General features: G+C 38.9%; 1 protein-coding gene across 1 annotated transcript in view; it reads right to left on the minus strand.

Annotated features, from left to right (window-relative positions):
* Positions 1 to 3,811: 3,811 nt before the first annotated feature.
* PPP3R1 (protein phosphatase 3 regulatory subunit B, alpha) overlaps positions 3,812 to 15,423 on the minus strand; it is a 76,604-nt gene continuing 64,992 nt past the window's right edge. Inside the window, exons 3-6 of the mRNA XM_074989443.1 lie at positions 9,927 to 10,103; positions 8,475 to 8,534; positions 7,039 to 7,223; positions 3,812 to 5,976 (exon numbers count right to left, since the gene is read on the minus strand). Coding sequence (XP_074845544.1) covers positions 5,929 to 5,976; positions 7,039 to 7,223; positions 8,475 to 8,534; positions 9,927 to 10,103 — 470 coding nt within the window. The 3' untranslated portion in view covers positions 3,812 to 5,928. The remainder of the gene's footprint in view (positions 5,977 to 7,038; positions 7,224 to 8,474; positions 8,535 to 9,926; positions 10,104 to 15,423) is intronic.

The following is a 15,423-nucleotide window of genomic DNA, read 5'->3' on the forward strand; positions in this document are numbered from 1 at the left end:
TCAAAAGAATGGTTGACTTGATTGCTTTTAAGTGAAAGATTCAAGCATGCTGATGAGCAGGATTGCTGATTTCTGAAGGAGTGAGTGGTTGGCAAGGATCAAACTCAGGCATTCTGATATCGTAAATTGTGTGAACTTTAGGTCTTGGACCAATGGCAACACGCTCATTTAATCATACATAGGAACGGCCATACAGGGTCAAACCAAAGGTTCCTGTAGCCCAGTATCCTGTCTTCTGATGGCCAACACCAGATGCTCCAGAGGGAGTAAACAGAACTGGTAATAATCAACTGATCCCTCCATTTCCAGCATCTGTCAGAGGCTAGGGATGCCATTCCTCCTTAGGCTGGCTAATGAGTACTGATGGACCTATCCTCCATTAATTTATCCTTTTAACCTTAAGTCCATTTCTTTACATCTTTTGCAAGGAATTTCACAGGTTGATTGTGTGCTGAGTTAAATTTTGTCTTTTAAAATTGCTACCTATTTATTTCATTAGGTGACCTCCTGGTTCTTATGTTCTGGGAATAAGTAAATAACTTTCCCTTTTTTCATACCTGTCATGATTGTATAGATCTCTACCATCTAGCCCCTTAGTCTCCTCTCCTCCTGACTTTTCAGCTTAGTCTTTTTAATTTCTTTTCATATGGTACCCATTTCAAACCCTTTATTTGTTTGCCCTTTTGATTTTTTTCTCAATGCCAAGAGAGCTTTTTGAGATATAGTGACCACACCATGGATTTGTAAAGAGGCAGTAAAATGTCTTATTCTCTGTCATCTTCCTTTAACGATTCCTAACACTGTTTGTTTTACTGCTGCTGCACATTGAGTGGATGTTTTCAGAGAACTATCCACAATGACTCCAAGATCTCAAATGGCAATAACTAATTTAGTCCCCATCCTTTTGTACACTTGGGATTTTTTCCAGTGTGCATTACTTTGCATTTATCAACATTAAAATTCATTTGCCATTTTGTTGCCCAATCACCTAGTTTTGTGAGATCTTTTTTGAAGTTCTTCATAGGCTGTGTTGGTCTTAACTGTCTTGAGCAGTTCAGTGTCATCTGCAAATTTTGCCACCTCCTTGTTTACACCCTTTTCTCTAGCTCACTTAAATGACACCGCTGGTTACGTCCTTCTAGTCTAAAAAAGTGACCATTTACCCTACCTCTTGTTTCTTGTCTTAAGCCATTATTGGCCCATAAGAGGACCTTTCCTCTCGTCCCATAACTACATACTTATCTCACCTTCATTGTCTCAATTCTTGTTCCTTCTGTATCAAAGGGGTTCTTGTGCTGCCCTGTTAGATGCTAGGAGGGGCATAGACAGCATAGGAGAAAGGGGTTCCCTACACTCAGGAGTCTTTAAAGTAGAAGTAAAGGCAATTACAGGGGGGTTGAAAGTATGTGAATGAAGGAGCTACATGTACTTTATACCAAACTTAAATAATGCACCTTCTGCAGTTTTGTGCTGCTGCTGGAGATGGGTACCTGGTCTGCAGCTACCGGTGTGGACTTGCTGAGCTCTGAAGTTAGTGCAGGCTGTCAGCATCACCACAGAAGTCAGAGTGGCAATGGGGTACTAGTAAGTCTACTACGAGTGATAATTTAAATCAGTGTGGAGGCTATGAAGTGATACAGTCTGCTGGGAAAAGGGAGGCTTTTTTCCACATCCACCCTAGTATTACACAGTAATCTTTTAAAAATTCAGCATTTTAGTCTAAAAACCAAGAACATTACGCTTCAATTCCCATTTAAAATAGTGTTCAGTTAAAACCACTATTTTATATTTAAGGGGATGGTATTAGGGCCTTGCTGTGTGAGAGAGATCATCAACACTAAGCCTGAGACCCACTGTCTTAGTTCACCCTATGCGACAGTGGCTTCTCTACTGTAAGCTAGAGAAGTCAGCAGTAGGAGCAGGGGGGGGAAAAAACATGCTGCATGTATAGATTTTTTTCAGAGGCTTATAGCTTGGTCAAATTTCATTTTCATTCTCAAATGAAAGGTTCAAGAGCTTCTCAAAGAAATTCTAAAAAATGTTAAATAGAGGGGGGGAAAAATGTACTTCAGTTTTGTTCCTAAACCATTTTGCATGAAGCCTTCCACAAGGATTCCAATTAAAATTACAATGCCCATAAACAAACCTTAAATTCAAACAACTAAAGTTTGGCAAAGATGAAACCAACTGAACCTAAGGGTTTATATGGGGAAACATCAGGGAAGCTAGAATTATAGTTCTACAAGTCCTACCTGTAACTAAGTTAGAATTTCATACCTTCACTGAACCAGCTAAATTCCTCCTTTTTAAGCAGAGGACTCCTTTCCCAAAGCAACTTACACTAGTTATGAAACTTTTTGGCAGGGATATTTCTATTGAATGGTGCATCCTAGAGAGACACCACTTCTATACACAAATTTATGCATTTTAAAATGGGATTTCAGGCCTATACTGTTCCTCAATGTACTTAGAGTGAGGAGTGTACCTGCCTGAAACTTGTACTACTCTACTAAATGTAAGGTAATTAGTCCAGTTAACCTATCCTCTGTACAGGGAACTATTTCAATAAATTCTCCTTGAAGTGGTACTGTATGTATGTTCAGCAGCAGACTTCCCCTCAAATTTCAGCCACAGGGGCAGAAGTCCATTGTGGTGGGGTGTTCGTAGTGCTGCATGTTCAAGAATGAACAATAACTTGAATAGTTCATTAACATCTGTGTGTGCCTCTGTAAAGACAAACTATTGTAGCTCAGGCAACTGCTCCCATTTCTTCAGATACCCCAAACATTAATCAAATGTGTAGTAACTCTAATAGTTTAAATAACTAGGGGACCCTGGCTTATGTGGTCAAACTTCATCCAGATCCTCCCTGTCCTGCAGCATTGTCTTTGATATACCTTAACTGCTTTTATGGAAGCACTCAGATATTCTTGCCCCAAATCAGTGAGGGCTGTGGAAGTGGGAAGAAAGCATCCTACCATCATAACTTACTTTTAGAGGCTATTCCTGCCATTTTATAAACCATCAACTTTTGCAGTAATAGAAAATAGCCATGTTGCTACACAAGTGTCCTGACGTAAGCATGCACTTACTGGAAACTACTCCAACCTAGCACTGTGTGTTATGCTAAAGAATAAACCACTCCTCTTCCCACTGCACTGGGTTTGTCCCCAGAAGAAGCTTCTTCTGCAGTGGCATATGAAATACAATGAGAAACAGGCTGTAGTGGAAACAACAGCATCTGGATTTAAGGGGGTGATTTTCAGTAGCGAGACACCAGACAATTATTTCTCCTCTGCCTTCTTCACAATAGTGCACCTGCCACTGAGGACACAGATGATTCCAAAATGCCTGTCATCCTTACATTCAAGTCAGAACTTTTTACCACCTAAAATCATCTGAGCTAATTGGCCTTTTCTTCCATGGAGGCAGAGTTCTATGTAGCTGGACAGTGTCTCTCTCTACAACAGAAGCTGGTCCAGTAATATTTATTACCTCATCTCGCTAATATCTCTCTGGATTAGCGCATGAACATATCAGAGTAAAGTAACTTTTACAGAATCACACGTCCCCATTTTAAAAAAAACAAAAAAACAAAAAAAACAGGACTTAGAAGCATTACAAATGGAAGACTGGCTATGTTTCCATTAACAGTTTGCATCTTCTAACAAAGCTTTCAATAAACATTTTATAAGTACTAGTAACCTTAATTTAGACTAACACCTGTGAAATTGAGTTCTGCAGAATTAATTTTGAAATATAAACCTAGCACACCTGACAAAGCTCAACAAAAACATTTAGAACATTAAGGCAAGATTCAAATATGTTTTATTCATATAGTATAATGATTCTATAGTTCCCACAACATATGATGTAGCATGCAGAGGAAAAACTAAACATAAGCCATTTTCCCCGCACAAACTAAAAAAAAACCTTATCCCCCTCCCGATAAGGAAATAATAGCACTATTTTCTATAACGCCAGCCAAGATATGCACAAGCAAGTAAGAGAAATAGAAAGCATTTGCTAAAATGTTTGTAACAAATACTTATGTACAAAAAATTCACAAAAGACTAGTTCCCCCTTGAAGCAGAGCACATGGCAGTTGACAATGGAACAGATACAACCACTGGCTGGGATTATAAGCCACGTACTGATCCAGAGGAAGAAAGTTACATGTAGTGGAGATTTTCGGTTTGAACATTAACATTTACCAAAGTTTGGCAACATCATCTTTTTAAATTATGCAAATTATGTAAACAAGAGGAACATTTCAATTCGATCTACATGCAAAACTTCATGTCATGCAAGGACACCAAGCACCTGGATTTCTCTCTCACAGACAGAGCCCATGATGTGCAGCACTCAGTTGAAGGAACAGCTATGGCAGACAGGTGCTCCATTTAAGTAGGTTCATACAACCTGCCCTTTCCACTGCTGATTATAAAACATTTTAAATAGAAAAACTGCTATACCGGAAAAGATGTACTATCCTAAAATTGAGTCAATGCATATTTCTTCTAGCCAATAGTACCATTGCAGAAAAGGGAAGGGATGATATAAAGTTGTAAAACATGGCTCACTACTTTTATATCACACAAATATATCAAGTTACCCTCCATCAGAAATCATGATATGGACAAATCTAGACAAGAAAAACAAATCTCCAAGTGAAGCACTGGAGAAAAGGGAGAGGTATAAATTTAGATAATGTGAAATTTCCTCCTTCTCTATGGCATAGGTTAACAAAATTTTCCTCCTCTAGGAATCTTATGTACATATATATCTCTATGGATATAGACATATATATATATATATATATATAATATTACCAGCTATTTATGCTACCTGTAGTACTTTTTCAAAATGGAGAAAGGAAACTATGAACAGTTAGTGTCAAGAAAAAATTTATAATCTCACACTAAGCAATGTATAACGAATAAATGGGAACCCTGCACAATTACATCAATCCTAAATTTTATTAAGCTAAGTGCAAGAGAAATCATGACTGCAAACATCTTCAGCTGTTGTATCTGAAATGAATCTCACAGCTGATTTATGTATCATTAGGGCTATTTAATAGATGCAACTGTTCCCAGTTAGTAGGTGACAGAATGAAGTGACCATATACGCATGCTGCAGTTACTATATGCATACAAGGACAAGTTCTTGGCATTTGCATTAAAAACTACATTTTCCTCATACTATTAAGCAGAGCTGTACTACAAGTTATTTAGTAAAGAGAGACAGTCTCTGGTAATATATTAACAGGTATAAATAAACAGTCTCCTGTTTTACAAAAAAGTAATTAAGGTCAATTAACAGGAAGCAATGTTTTGTCAGCCAGTCAATATATAGAAACACCTGAACAGTCACGGGAAAAGGAAAACAGTTGACCTACCACCCTGTTAAATTTTTACATTCTTCTACTATACATATATAAAACTGTGTGAAATAAAAGTAAGGATGTATATCCATATATTGAACTGTTAATGTTCTGCTTGGCACTTTGTACTATAGTTTTGTTTCTGAATCAAGTATATTAAATTAAAGCCCAACTAACTACTACATATAGAAAGCTACATATATATCTATATATAAATAGACACACATATATATAGATAGATATTTCCTTGTTATAAAAGATGAAGAAAAATAAATTAAAAAGCCAACCCCTTCCCTTTCTCCACCACACTGATATGCTCTTTCCATCTTGCTGTCCTTCAGACTTTAAAGTGCTACACTGAGTTATTGAGAGAATCAAGTTCAATAACACTTAGTTGGCTTCATGAGGCTCATGTTGGAAAATGTGGCTTCACAGAGAAAAATACTTCCATTTAAATACACAGAGAGCGTTGCTGGACGTCTTGAGCAGATCTTCAGAGATGGAGAAGAAAGCAAAAGTGTTGGGTGGTGCCCTAAAAAGAGTCACACATCTACCACCATCTTTTTGTGGATATCTAGGCCCCCTACAACCTGAAGAGAATGAAAAATATTGAAGTAAGAAAACTGAGAATTAGTAGAATTATATTAACAACAAACCACAAACAAACGTACATCTACTTGCATCCTCTGAGCAACTGCCCACCTCCAGATATTTGCTTTTTCTGTTGATTCCCTCTTTTCTGGCATTTTCGTACCAGCTTACAACACCCATAGACTGAGCAGGCCAAATTCACAAGTAACATATAAGGGGGGTGTATGTTTTGACAAGTAGGTTACGTGTACCCACATTAGTGCAATTCACATAGCGAGAACCAGAAGATAAATCATACCAGCTTTTTCTCTCTTAGATCCACTGACCTCCCAATTAATCAGTTATGATTTTCACACACACACACGTCACCCTGAATAGGAAGTCTATCATGGATTGACAGTTAACCCTGAGGAAATCACCAGGAAGAACGAAGAACTTATGGAAGGCCACTGTCCTTGAAGAAAGGGCATGCACAAAAAATATGGGACGCACTCAAGAAGTTTCCAGAAGCAGCAAAATATGCTCAGAGAACTCAGGGAAAATGCAAAACCAAGGAGGAAAGGAACAGTGAAGGAATGGGTGTGCAAATGAAACGGGGAAAGTAGTGCAGTTGAAACAAGAGAAAGGTTCAAGGAAAAAATGACCATGGAGGGAGAGGACTTTTTAAAAAAAAATATATCAACAAAACATAAGAGAAAAACACTTAGGGGAAATCAAAGAACATAGGAGGGGAGCTAGAGAGGAAGAGAGGTGGGATGCAATAAACGAGTGGGTAGTTTTCAACTGGTTTTTATACAGCTCAATAAAAAGGATGCCAAATTTATATCACTGCATTTTCAGCACAATATTTTTTTCTATAGACAGGTGTTAGCCACTGAAACATCTAAATGCTGAATCATACAGTCACCTGTTTTGTGATGAATTTTGCTTACTATAAGACCACTGTAATGGTCTTATTTAAAATATAACCATGGAAAAACCAGTCTCTTTATGTCAATCTAGATTTACTAAAATTATATGTAAAATACAAATATTAACAGCTTTCCATAAAATATACTTACAGCACAGAATTCTTCAAAAGATATTCTTCCATCACCATCCTTATCTGCATTAATTATGGTTTTGTCTACAATTTGCTGTAACTGAGTGTCTTTGAGATTGTTCCCAACCATCATCTTCAGCACTTGGAAGAGCTCCCCATTGGAGATATAGCCATCTTTGTCCATATCATAAATCCGGAAAGCAACTACAGAAGTGAGTTAAGGGAAAATTCAATAGTAAATATAACCTACTAATAAAATTTTCAATTAGATTGCACACTCCTCAGAAGGTGCATACATAGATAGCTATGTATTTCATATGCACAACTGAGAAACAGGTTTTGCATTGTTTTCTGTAGAGTCATGCTGATTTTTAAGTCATGAATATACACATCCTGAGAGACCAGGATCCCACTATATCAGACACAGTGCAGCAAACAATTTACTATAATTTATTTAACCTTTTAGATTTTTACTCTCAGGCCTGGTCAGGATTAAAATATAGATTGTCCTTTTTTACATCCCTGATGAACAAAGTTAAACCAACCATTTGAGTGGTGTCGCAAGACAACGTGTAAGTCCCTGTGTAGACAGTGCTAGTTCAGTAGAAAACCTCTGCTGTTGACCTAAGTGCTGCCTTTCAGGGAGGTGGATTACCTATGCACATAGAAGACACCACCCCTCCCCTCCATCAGGGTAGGTAGTGCATACACTGAAGTGCTACAGAGGCACACCTGTACCCCTATAATGTCTGAAGTGTAGATGAGCCCTGAGTGTAAAACTATTCCATTAAACACTGGTCACATTAAACAAGCAAGAAAAAATTTCAGCATAGAGGACTGCAGTATGTGCTGGGCCACTCATATTAGAGAGAAAACCATGGCCTTTTGTGGAATGGCTAATCAACAGCCTAACTCATTCAGGCAGTTTGGACATATTCTAGATCTAGGGGTGGGGGAGTGTTTTTTATGATAGCAACTTTCATTTTTCCAGCCATATTATATCTTGATTAGTGCAATAAGGATCGAAAGGAGAAGCAAAGGTTAGACCACATTATGCTTCTGAAAGATCCTGCAAATTTTTGCAGGAACCGTTAAGTATTTGTTTTACTGTATAACGAAAAAAATCTAATCTGACCTCCATACTGTCAAAACCAAGGTCATGTGCACTGCTCATATATAATTCCTATATCCTAAAAGGGATGTGGACTCCGATTTGCTCATTGAGTAGGGAATGCAACAATGCTGCAGAGGCAGCACACAGCCATTTCTGTGACGGGACAATGACCGCCTCAACAGTTAGGGAGTCTCAGCTCCTGCAAGATAATCTGATGCTGCTGCTCTCACTCAGAAAACAGGCTCCCCAAGAGGGAAAAGTGATTTCCCATAGTTTTATTAAAGGCAAACTACATTTGGAAAGAGATCAGAAAAGCTGTCACAAAAATTAAAAGTACTTACACCTCAGCTTCTGCTCCTTATCCCCTTTGACACTGAACTGGGAGACTCCCTCTATAAATTCTGAAGAATACAGGGCGGGAAAAGCATTTAAAAATCAGTCGTGTATACATATTTTAAAAGCCCCGTTTATTGCAAAGAGAAACCAGAATATTTAGAAATTTTAAAAAAGAAAACAGTTGTTTTTTTTAAAAAGGTCTACATTACTGGGAAATGTCCTTAGAACAAAGCTTACCTCAGTGTTGCCACATCCTTCGGAAGGCAGTTCTAGCTTCCATCAGCAGGAAGCATTTCAAACCAAACACCATGCCTACTGTACTAATGCACATCAACATTTACTTAAAATACCCCAGGGAACACAATTTATGTAAATAAAGACTCGGAACTCCTATTGTATTAACTTTAATTGGAACTGTGGTGTGTTCTGTACATATCAAATCATGCCCTAAGTTTCATCTTGGATTCTATTAATGTCACCGTATTTTTAATAAAACAGACATGTAAAAAGTATTTTAGGAGGGTATTATAAATGTGAATATTAACAAAATGATATTAAACAAACTTCAAAACCATGTTAATTTCCAGAGCCAGATCTTGCAGCCCTTACTCACATGAGTAATAGCGAAGAATCAACAAAACTACTCTTTAAGGTACATAGACTCAGACTCCTGAGCAGGACCTTCTGAAGTCCAGGAAGGTAAATGCTGACCTAATTATAAAAATCTGTAGCTGAAATAGTTAAAAAAAAGTACAAAGCAAACACTGGAGTGGAAATAATAACTACCATAAGCTGCAAAATCCCAAACAGTTCTGGCATCTTTTCAGATATCAAACTTAGGCCAAATGATCTATAATTGCTCGGATCTTACTTCCCTATTTTAAAAACAGGTACTATGTTTTCCCTTTTCTAGTCCTCTGGAACTTTGCCCATCTTTCAAGATTCTTGCTAATAGTTCCAAGATCGGTTCCAAGATCGGTTCCACGTGTCTCTTAAAAGTCAAGTGAAACTGAACTCTCATATTTGCAATTCTCTTCTACCCATCAGGTCTTTTTCATGTTAATGAGAAAAATATTTTTTAGTATGCCAAGATAGATATTGTTACACTAATATACTCTAAAATGGGCATCAAGAACAAAAGCAAAGTTAAGAATATGAATAATAAGAAACATTATTAAACAGCTAAAAACAACAGAAACTATGTTATATTTGGTTATGCTTCAGGGAATAAATTTATTTTATTCACACTTTCACAGGAATTGATAGCATCTATTTTTAATATATAGAAGTATTTTTATAAGCATGTTAAATTTCTATGTGGACTTCACATCATATTTTGGTCTTACAGAAATTTTTTTTTTTTGAAAAAACACATCAAACCAGAAATTAACCAAGTTTCCAAGAGACAGATCTTCTAAGAAAATGGCCATCATATGTATTCTGGAACACTATCTTACCTTTAAAGTCCACTTCTCCATTCCCATCTGTGTCAAATATATCTATTACTCGCTGTACTAACGGGTTCTGTTGTAACTCAGGCAAAGACATGAATTCTTCCACACTCAAAGAACCAGAGTTGTCTAAATCAAGCTTCTTAAATCTCTTTCCTAGTCGTTTAATCTCATCTGCGTCAACTAAAGGGTGAAGAAAACCGTTTTCAGAAAGATTTTACTATACAAATTTGCTACTTAATTATAATGTTCACTCTGATTTATTTAATTCAATATTTTTCTTCCAGCATCACAATTATTACACATCTCAGCTGTTGTATAAAAACTTTGCAATCACCTCAAACCTTTTACAGTAAGCAATCTTTTCTACCAAAAGACACTTACCAGTTTTTCCCCTGGGACTAGCCATAGCACACAATCTTCTAACTCACTATAACAACTGTATGCTGACTCAAGATTTTAAAGGATTGAAGTTAAGCTAATTCTTATTTATGATCACATGTCTCCTACACATGACGTGTTCTGGCACTGCAGTTAGTTCTGCAGCGTCCTCTCTCTGAAACCCTGAGCCAGGAGAACACAGGCGGGGAGGGAAGGGGGGTTCAGCAAGGTGTTTGGTGGTTCCATCTGAAAGCACCAGTCATTTCTTTCATTCACATTCATTTCAATATAAAGGCTTAAACAACTGAAATAATCATGAATGATTTTAACAACTAGTACTAAATTATTAAACTCTACCATTAAACTTACCATTGATGGCAATATTTAAAGAAAGGCAATTATGCAAATATGCTTTTGTTTATGTAAAACAGAAAGTAACAATGTTACTTTGTTATGCCAACACACACACATATTTTACTACCATACTGGAAATCTGTTTGATATTTTCACTATGCAGAGTTAAAAAGACTGGTGGACACGGCAAAGCTACTGCAATTTTGATAGCTGAAATCTTGCAAGACTTTTTTATGAGACTCGGTCAAACTTCTCCATCAAACTCAAAAGTAGAACCTCTCCCATCCACCCACCCAGCAGCCTGTCAGTACAAGAATATAGTAGCCTACATAGGAACAGAACCCATTTTATCACAATCACGATCAAGTTTAAAGCAACTTTAGAGTGATAGACCTTAGTAACAACTTTTCAGCTACAATGATGATTGTTGTAGAAAACAGATCTTCTGTAAGTCTGCACAAACACATCTTTTAATTCAATTAGCGACACCCAAAATTTAAAACTGCACTTGATGCAATATTTTGCATTTGATGCTAGTTAAAATTTTTCAACAATATATTTTGCGTAAGTATTCTTCACAAGAGTAGTCATCCTGAACAATTTTTTTAAAGCATATGTCATGTTACTGTTACAAGACTAGTTCCATACTACTGTAATAATCATTGTACAACTCGCACCTTGTGAATTATCATCTGAAAGCGAGAAACTCACTGGTCAATATCATCATCATAATGTGTGTGTAGTAACCTTATATGCAAAGTTATGACTTCCCCCAAATAATGATGGGAGCACATGGTCCAACCCATGTAGCTCATTAGGCAGAACTGGTCAAGTAAGTTTTAAAGGCATGTCTGTTTACTACTTATATGTATTTTCATCTAAACAAATTCCTTGAGACAGCAAGAGGGAGAAAAGGCAAATCTGCTTTTTAGCTAACCACAGCATGAAACCTCTTTTAGCACCCTCCACCCTCGATGAATGACAAGGCTTTGCCACAGCAAGGGCATGTTTGAATGCTGCTTTGTGAGCAGGGGCTAGAAATCCGCTGCTTGGATGCGGAAGTATTTCCGTCAGCCTTTGCATTCGCACACGCCGACTTTCAGCGACAGGGCTGTGGCAACCCAGCCTTGTTGCTAAACGCTGCGTACTGTAGACACACCTTCACGAGGACTCCATCTCTGTCCTGAAAATGGAAGTGAAATTTATCACGGAGTAACTTCAGAAAATGCAATTCCAAAGGGTGACTGAACTATAAAAGCAAGGGGCAAAATCTTAAGTTCTCTCTCTAATCTTGAAACAATGTTTCTCAAAGTGGACAGCAGACTCAGACCCAGACTAACGGCTACCCCTCTGATATTTGGGAAAGTTGCGTCCCATAGTCCCCTTGGGCTAGAAACAGTGAACCACGGCCAATGGGAGGCATGAGGCTCTGTAGCTACGGATGCTTTAGGTCAGATGTCAGCAACCTGCAGCTCTTTAAGGAGTAACTTGCAGCACCAGATGCGGCTATGGATTCTGTAATAACCCTGCTTTTCTGCCGCTGAGGCAATGGCAGCTATCTCCAGACTGGCCAGCTCTTGACTTTCCCACCTCCCCCTCTCAGGTCATGCAAAGCAGTGACTTTGGTTCAGCAAAGCAGCGATTGCCCACAGGGCCTCGTGCTACCACCCGGTACAGGGAGGGTGCGCAGCAGAGTCCCTCATTCTGGGAATGCCTGCAGGATATGCATGCAGAGCATCACTATCAGTACATAACGCAATGCACTTGGTGTTGTCTTCTTTTATAGAACAGTGTCTCTCAATGACCAATCGATGGACCCATACTGATCACTCAAATCTCCCTGACAATTTAAGAAGGCAGCGAGCCAGTCTCCTGGGCTACGTCTAACACTACATTAGTAAACTTTGAAATAGCCATTTGCATGGCCGTTTCGAAGTTTACTAATGGAGCGCTGAAATACATATTCAGTGCCTCATTAGCACGCGGGCAGCCATGGCACTTCGAAATTGACGTGGCTCGCTGCCACGCAGCTCATCCAGACAGGGCACCTTTTCAAAAGGACCCCGGCTACTTCGAAGTCCCCTTATTCCCACCTGCTCATAGGAATAAGGGGACTTCGAAGTAGCTGGGGTCCTTTCGAAAAGGAGCCCCCTCTGGACAAGCCGCGCGGCAGTGAGCCGTGTAACTTACAAAGTGCCGCGGCTGCCCGCATGCTAATGAGGCACTGAATATGTATTTCAGCGCTCCATTACTAAACTTCGAAATGGCCATTTGCATGGCCATTTCAAAGTTTCTGGCTAGTGTAGACACAGCCCTGGTGTCAAAAAGGCTTAGATAAGAGAACTGGACGTATGATTATGCAGCCATCACCCTGCCAGCAAACAGCTGTTAATGATTTCAACCAGCTGCAAGAAAAGTTCCGTTAGCTAACTGAATCTTCTACTGTTTGGGAAACACTATTTGCTACCACTTATTACATGAGTAGTAAGCATTGGACACAATTATGTTTACAGCTCTAATTCCACAAACGCCTTTAAAAGCATGTGGAGTAGATGAGGCCTAGATCCTCTGTGCAAAAATATCTTATTTTGGTATCATAGGGACAGAGTTTGCCCTAAAATGAGTTTAAAACTTTGATGTTGTTTATTAAGCACTGTCTCATATTCATGTGTACTGTGGCTCTTGAAGTATTGATTTTGTAACTGAATTTGAAAAAAACAGCTCTTCTTGCTAGCTGGGTTGCAGACCCCTGCTTTGGGTAAACAAAGAGGCATGGACCCGCTAGTGGCTTTCCCAAGGAAGGTCCATGGCCCACTTTGAGAAACACTGATCTACGACAACAAAAGAAAGCCGATGTACTTTGGAAGCAGTCCCCAATCTGAAATTTGAGCAGCCCTGTTACTGGAAGCATGTGGTAACAATTCGACTTGAGCCAAGTTTAGTTTAAGTTTAGAAAGTGTTTTATCTTTATTTTCTCTTTTAACCATTTCTGACTGTAATGACTTACACCTGTATTCACTGAAACTCTCTTTTTGCAGTTAAAGAAACTTGTTTTATCCTCTAATTAAAATTCCAGTCTTGTCTTTAAACTAAACTGTGTTGGTAACTCAATTTATGGTAAGAAACTGTTGTATAAGAAGCCGCTTGGAGGGATAACAGATCTAATGCATCTGGATTGTTGAGGAGAGGATTGGACCATGCAGAACATACCTTCTTAGGGGGAACACCCAGGACTGGGAGTCGGTGAGCTCGTGTGGACACCTGAGAGATTCAGATACTGCCCAGCTAGGTTTTTTATTTCTACTAATGGCATACACTCGTACATGCCTTGATTAACATACAAATTTATTTCACGCATGGATGGAATAAGATTAGAGAGAATATTACTGGGAGTGTGTTGGGGTCAGGCCACAAATAGTAGCCAAGGCTTCCAGAAGTAAGCCTTGCTGGCATTTACGAACTAGCTGCTGTGGTCAAGTTGCTGGGCCACAACTGTGGCTATGCATCAATAATCAGTGTAACAATGCTGCTTGTGAGGAGCCCAGGTTGCAATCTAGAGCAGCAAACTATTGTGAGGCTCCCCAGGTTGAAGAACGGGGTAACAGCCACTCTCAAGTGTGGACGGCATCCCGTAACATCATAATTGCACGTGTATCTTTAATCATTGTCTGCACACAGAATGCTGAAGTGGCATAGCTCTACTGATACAGCACCTCTGGTGAAGATGCCATACACCAAAACTTCTCCTGTCGAAATAATAAAACCACCTTCGCGAGCAGCAGAAGTTATGTCAGTGGGAAAAGCTCTCCTGCCAACATAGCACTTATGAAGTTATGCTAATACAAGCTGTAGCGCAGAAAAAGCCTTACAAAATTTCATGAAAATGTGAAGGTTGTCCTACATATTTCCTCATACCATGGTTCTGCTCTGCCATCTCCTGCTATTGTACAATTGCTTTCTCCTTGCTTCTGTACCTCACATTTGCACCGAGTCATTCTGAGATCACAGATTTTGATACCTTCTTTCCTCTAAGAGTAGGATGACAATGTTTTAAAAAAATTTAAGGACCTCTCTCAGTCACTGCATGACATGCCATTTCCTCACAGGGAAAAGCTTTAGGACTGAATGATAATAGCACTCAAAATTGATGGTAAATTGGAGTTGACTTTGGGAATAAAAAACCGATTTGTGATCAGTGATGCTTTGTTGCAGAAACTAGAACTGTGGCTTGCAGAGCCAGCACCCACTTCTGAGATCTTTCAGTCCAAAGTCACCACCTTATAAAAACAAAAAGCAGTCAAGTAGCACTTTAAAGACTAGCAAAATGGTTTATTAGGTGAGCTTTCGTGGGACAGACCCACTTCTTGAGACCAAGAGGTGTCCTGTATATAAAAGCTGAATGCATTAGTTAGTGAGGCTGTTATCAATCCTTTTCATATTTGGATTCCTCGAATTCCTGTTCTTCCAAGCTGATTCCAGGATAGTGGTAGGGCTAATGTTTTCCTCCTAACAATCTCTTTTACATCAATGGTGGTACCTCAAAGATGGTATCTGCTATCTTTGGTAGGGACAAAGAGTCATGTTACCCAGTCTTGAGGACAACTGCTTTCTCAACCACTAGGGACCCTCTAGGGACATCCACATCCCTTTTTTGGGCAACAGTGGAAATGGAGGAAAAAACCCATACACATGTCCTTGGCCACTTCTGTGATAAAGTATCTGTCATTAACCCACCTTGTTCTTGTCTAGGAGCTCACAGATCACACAG

Source organism: Carettochelys insculpta, chromosome 3, assembly GCF_033958435.1.
Source record: "Carettochelys insculpta isolate YL-2023 chromosome 3, ASM3395843v1, whole genome shotgun sequence".
Lineage (NCBI taxonomy): Eukaryota > Metazoa > Chordata > Testudines > Carettochelyidae > Carettochelys > Carettochelys insculpta.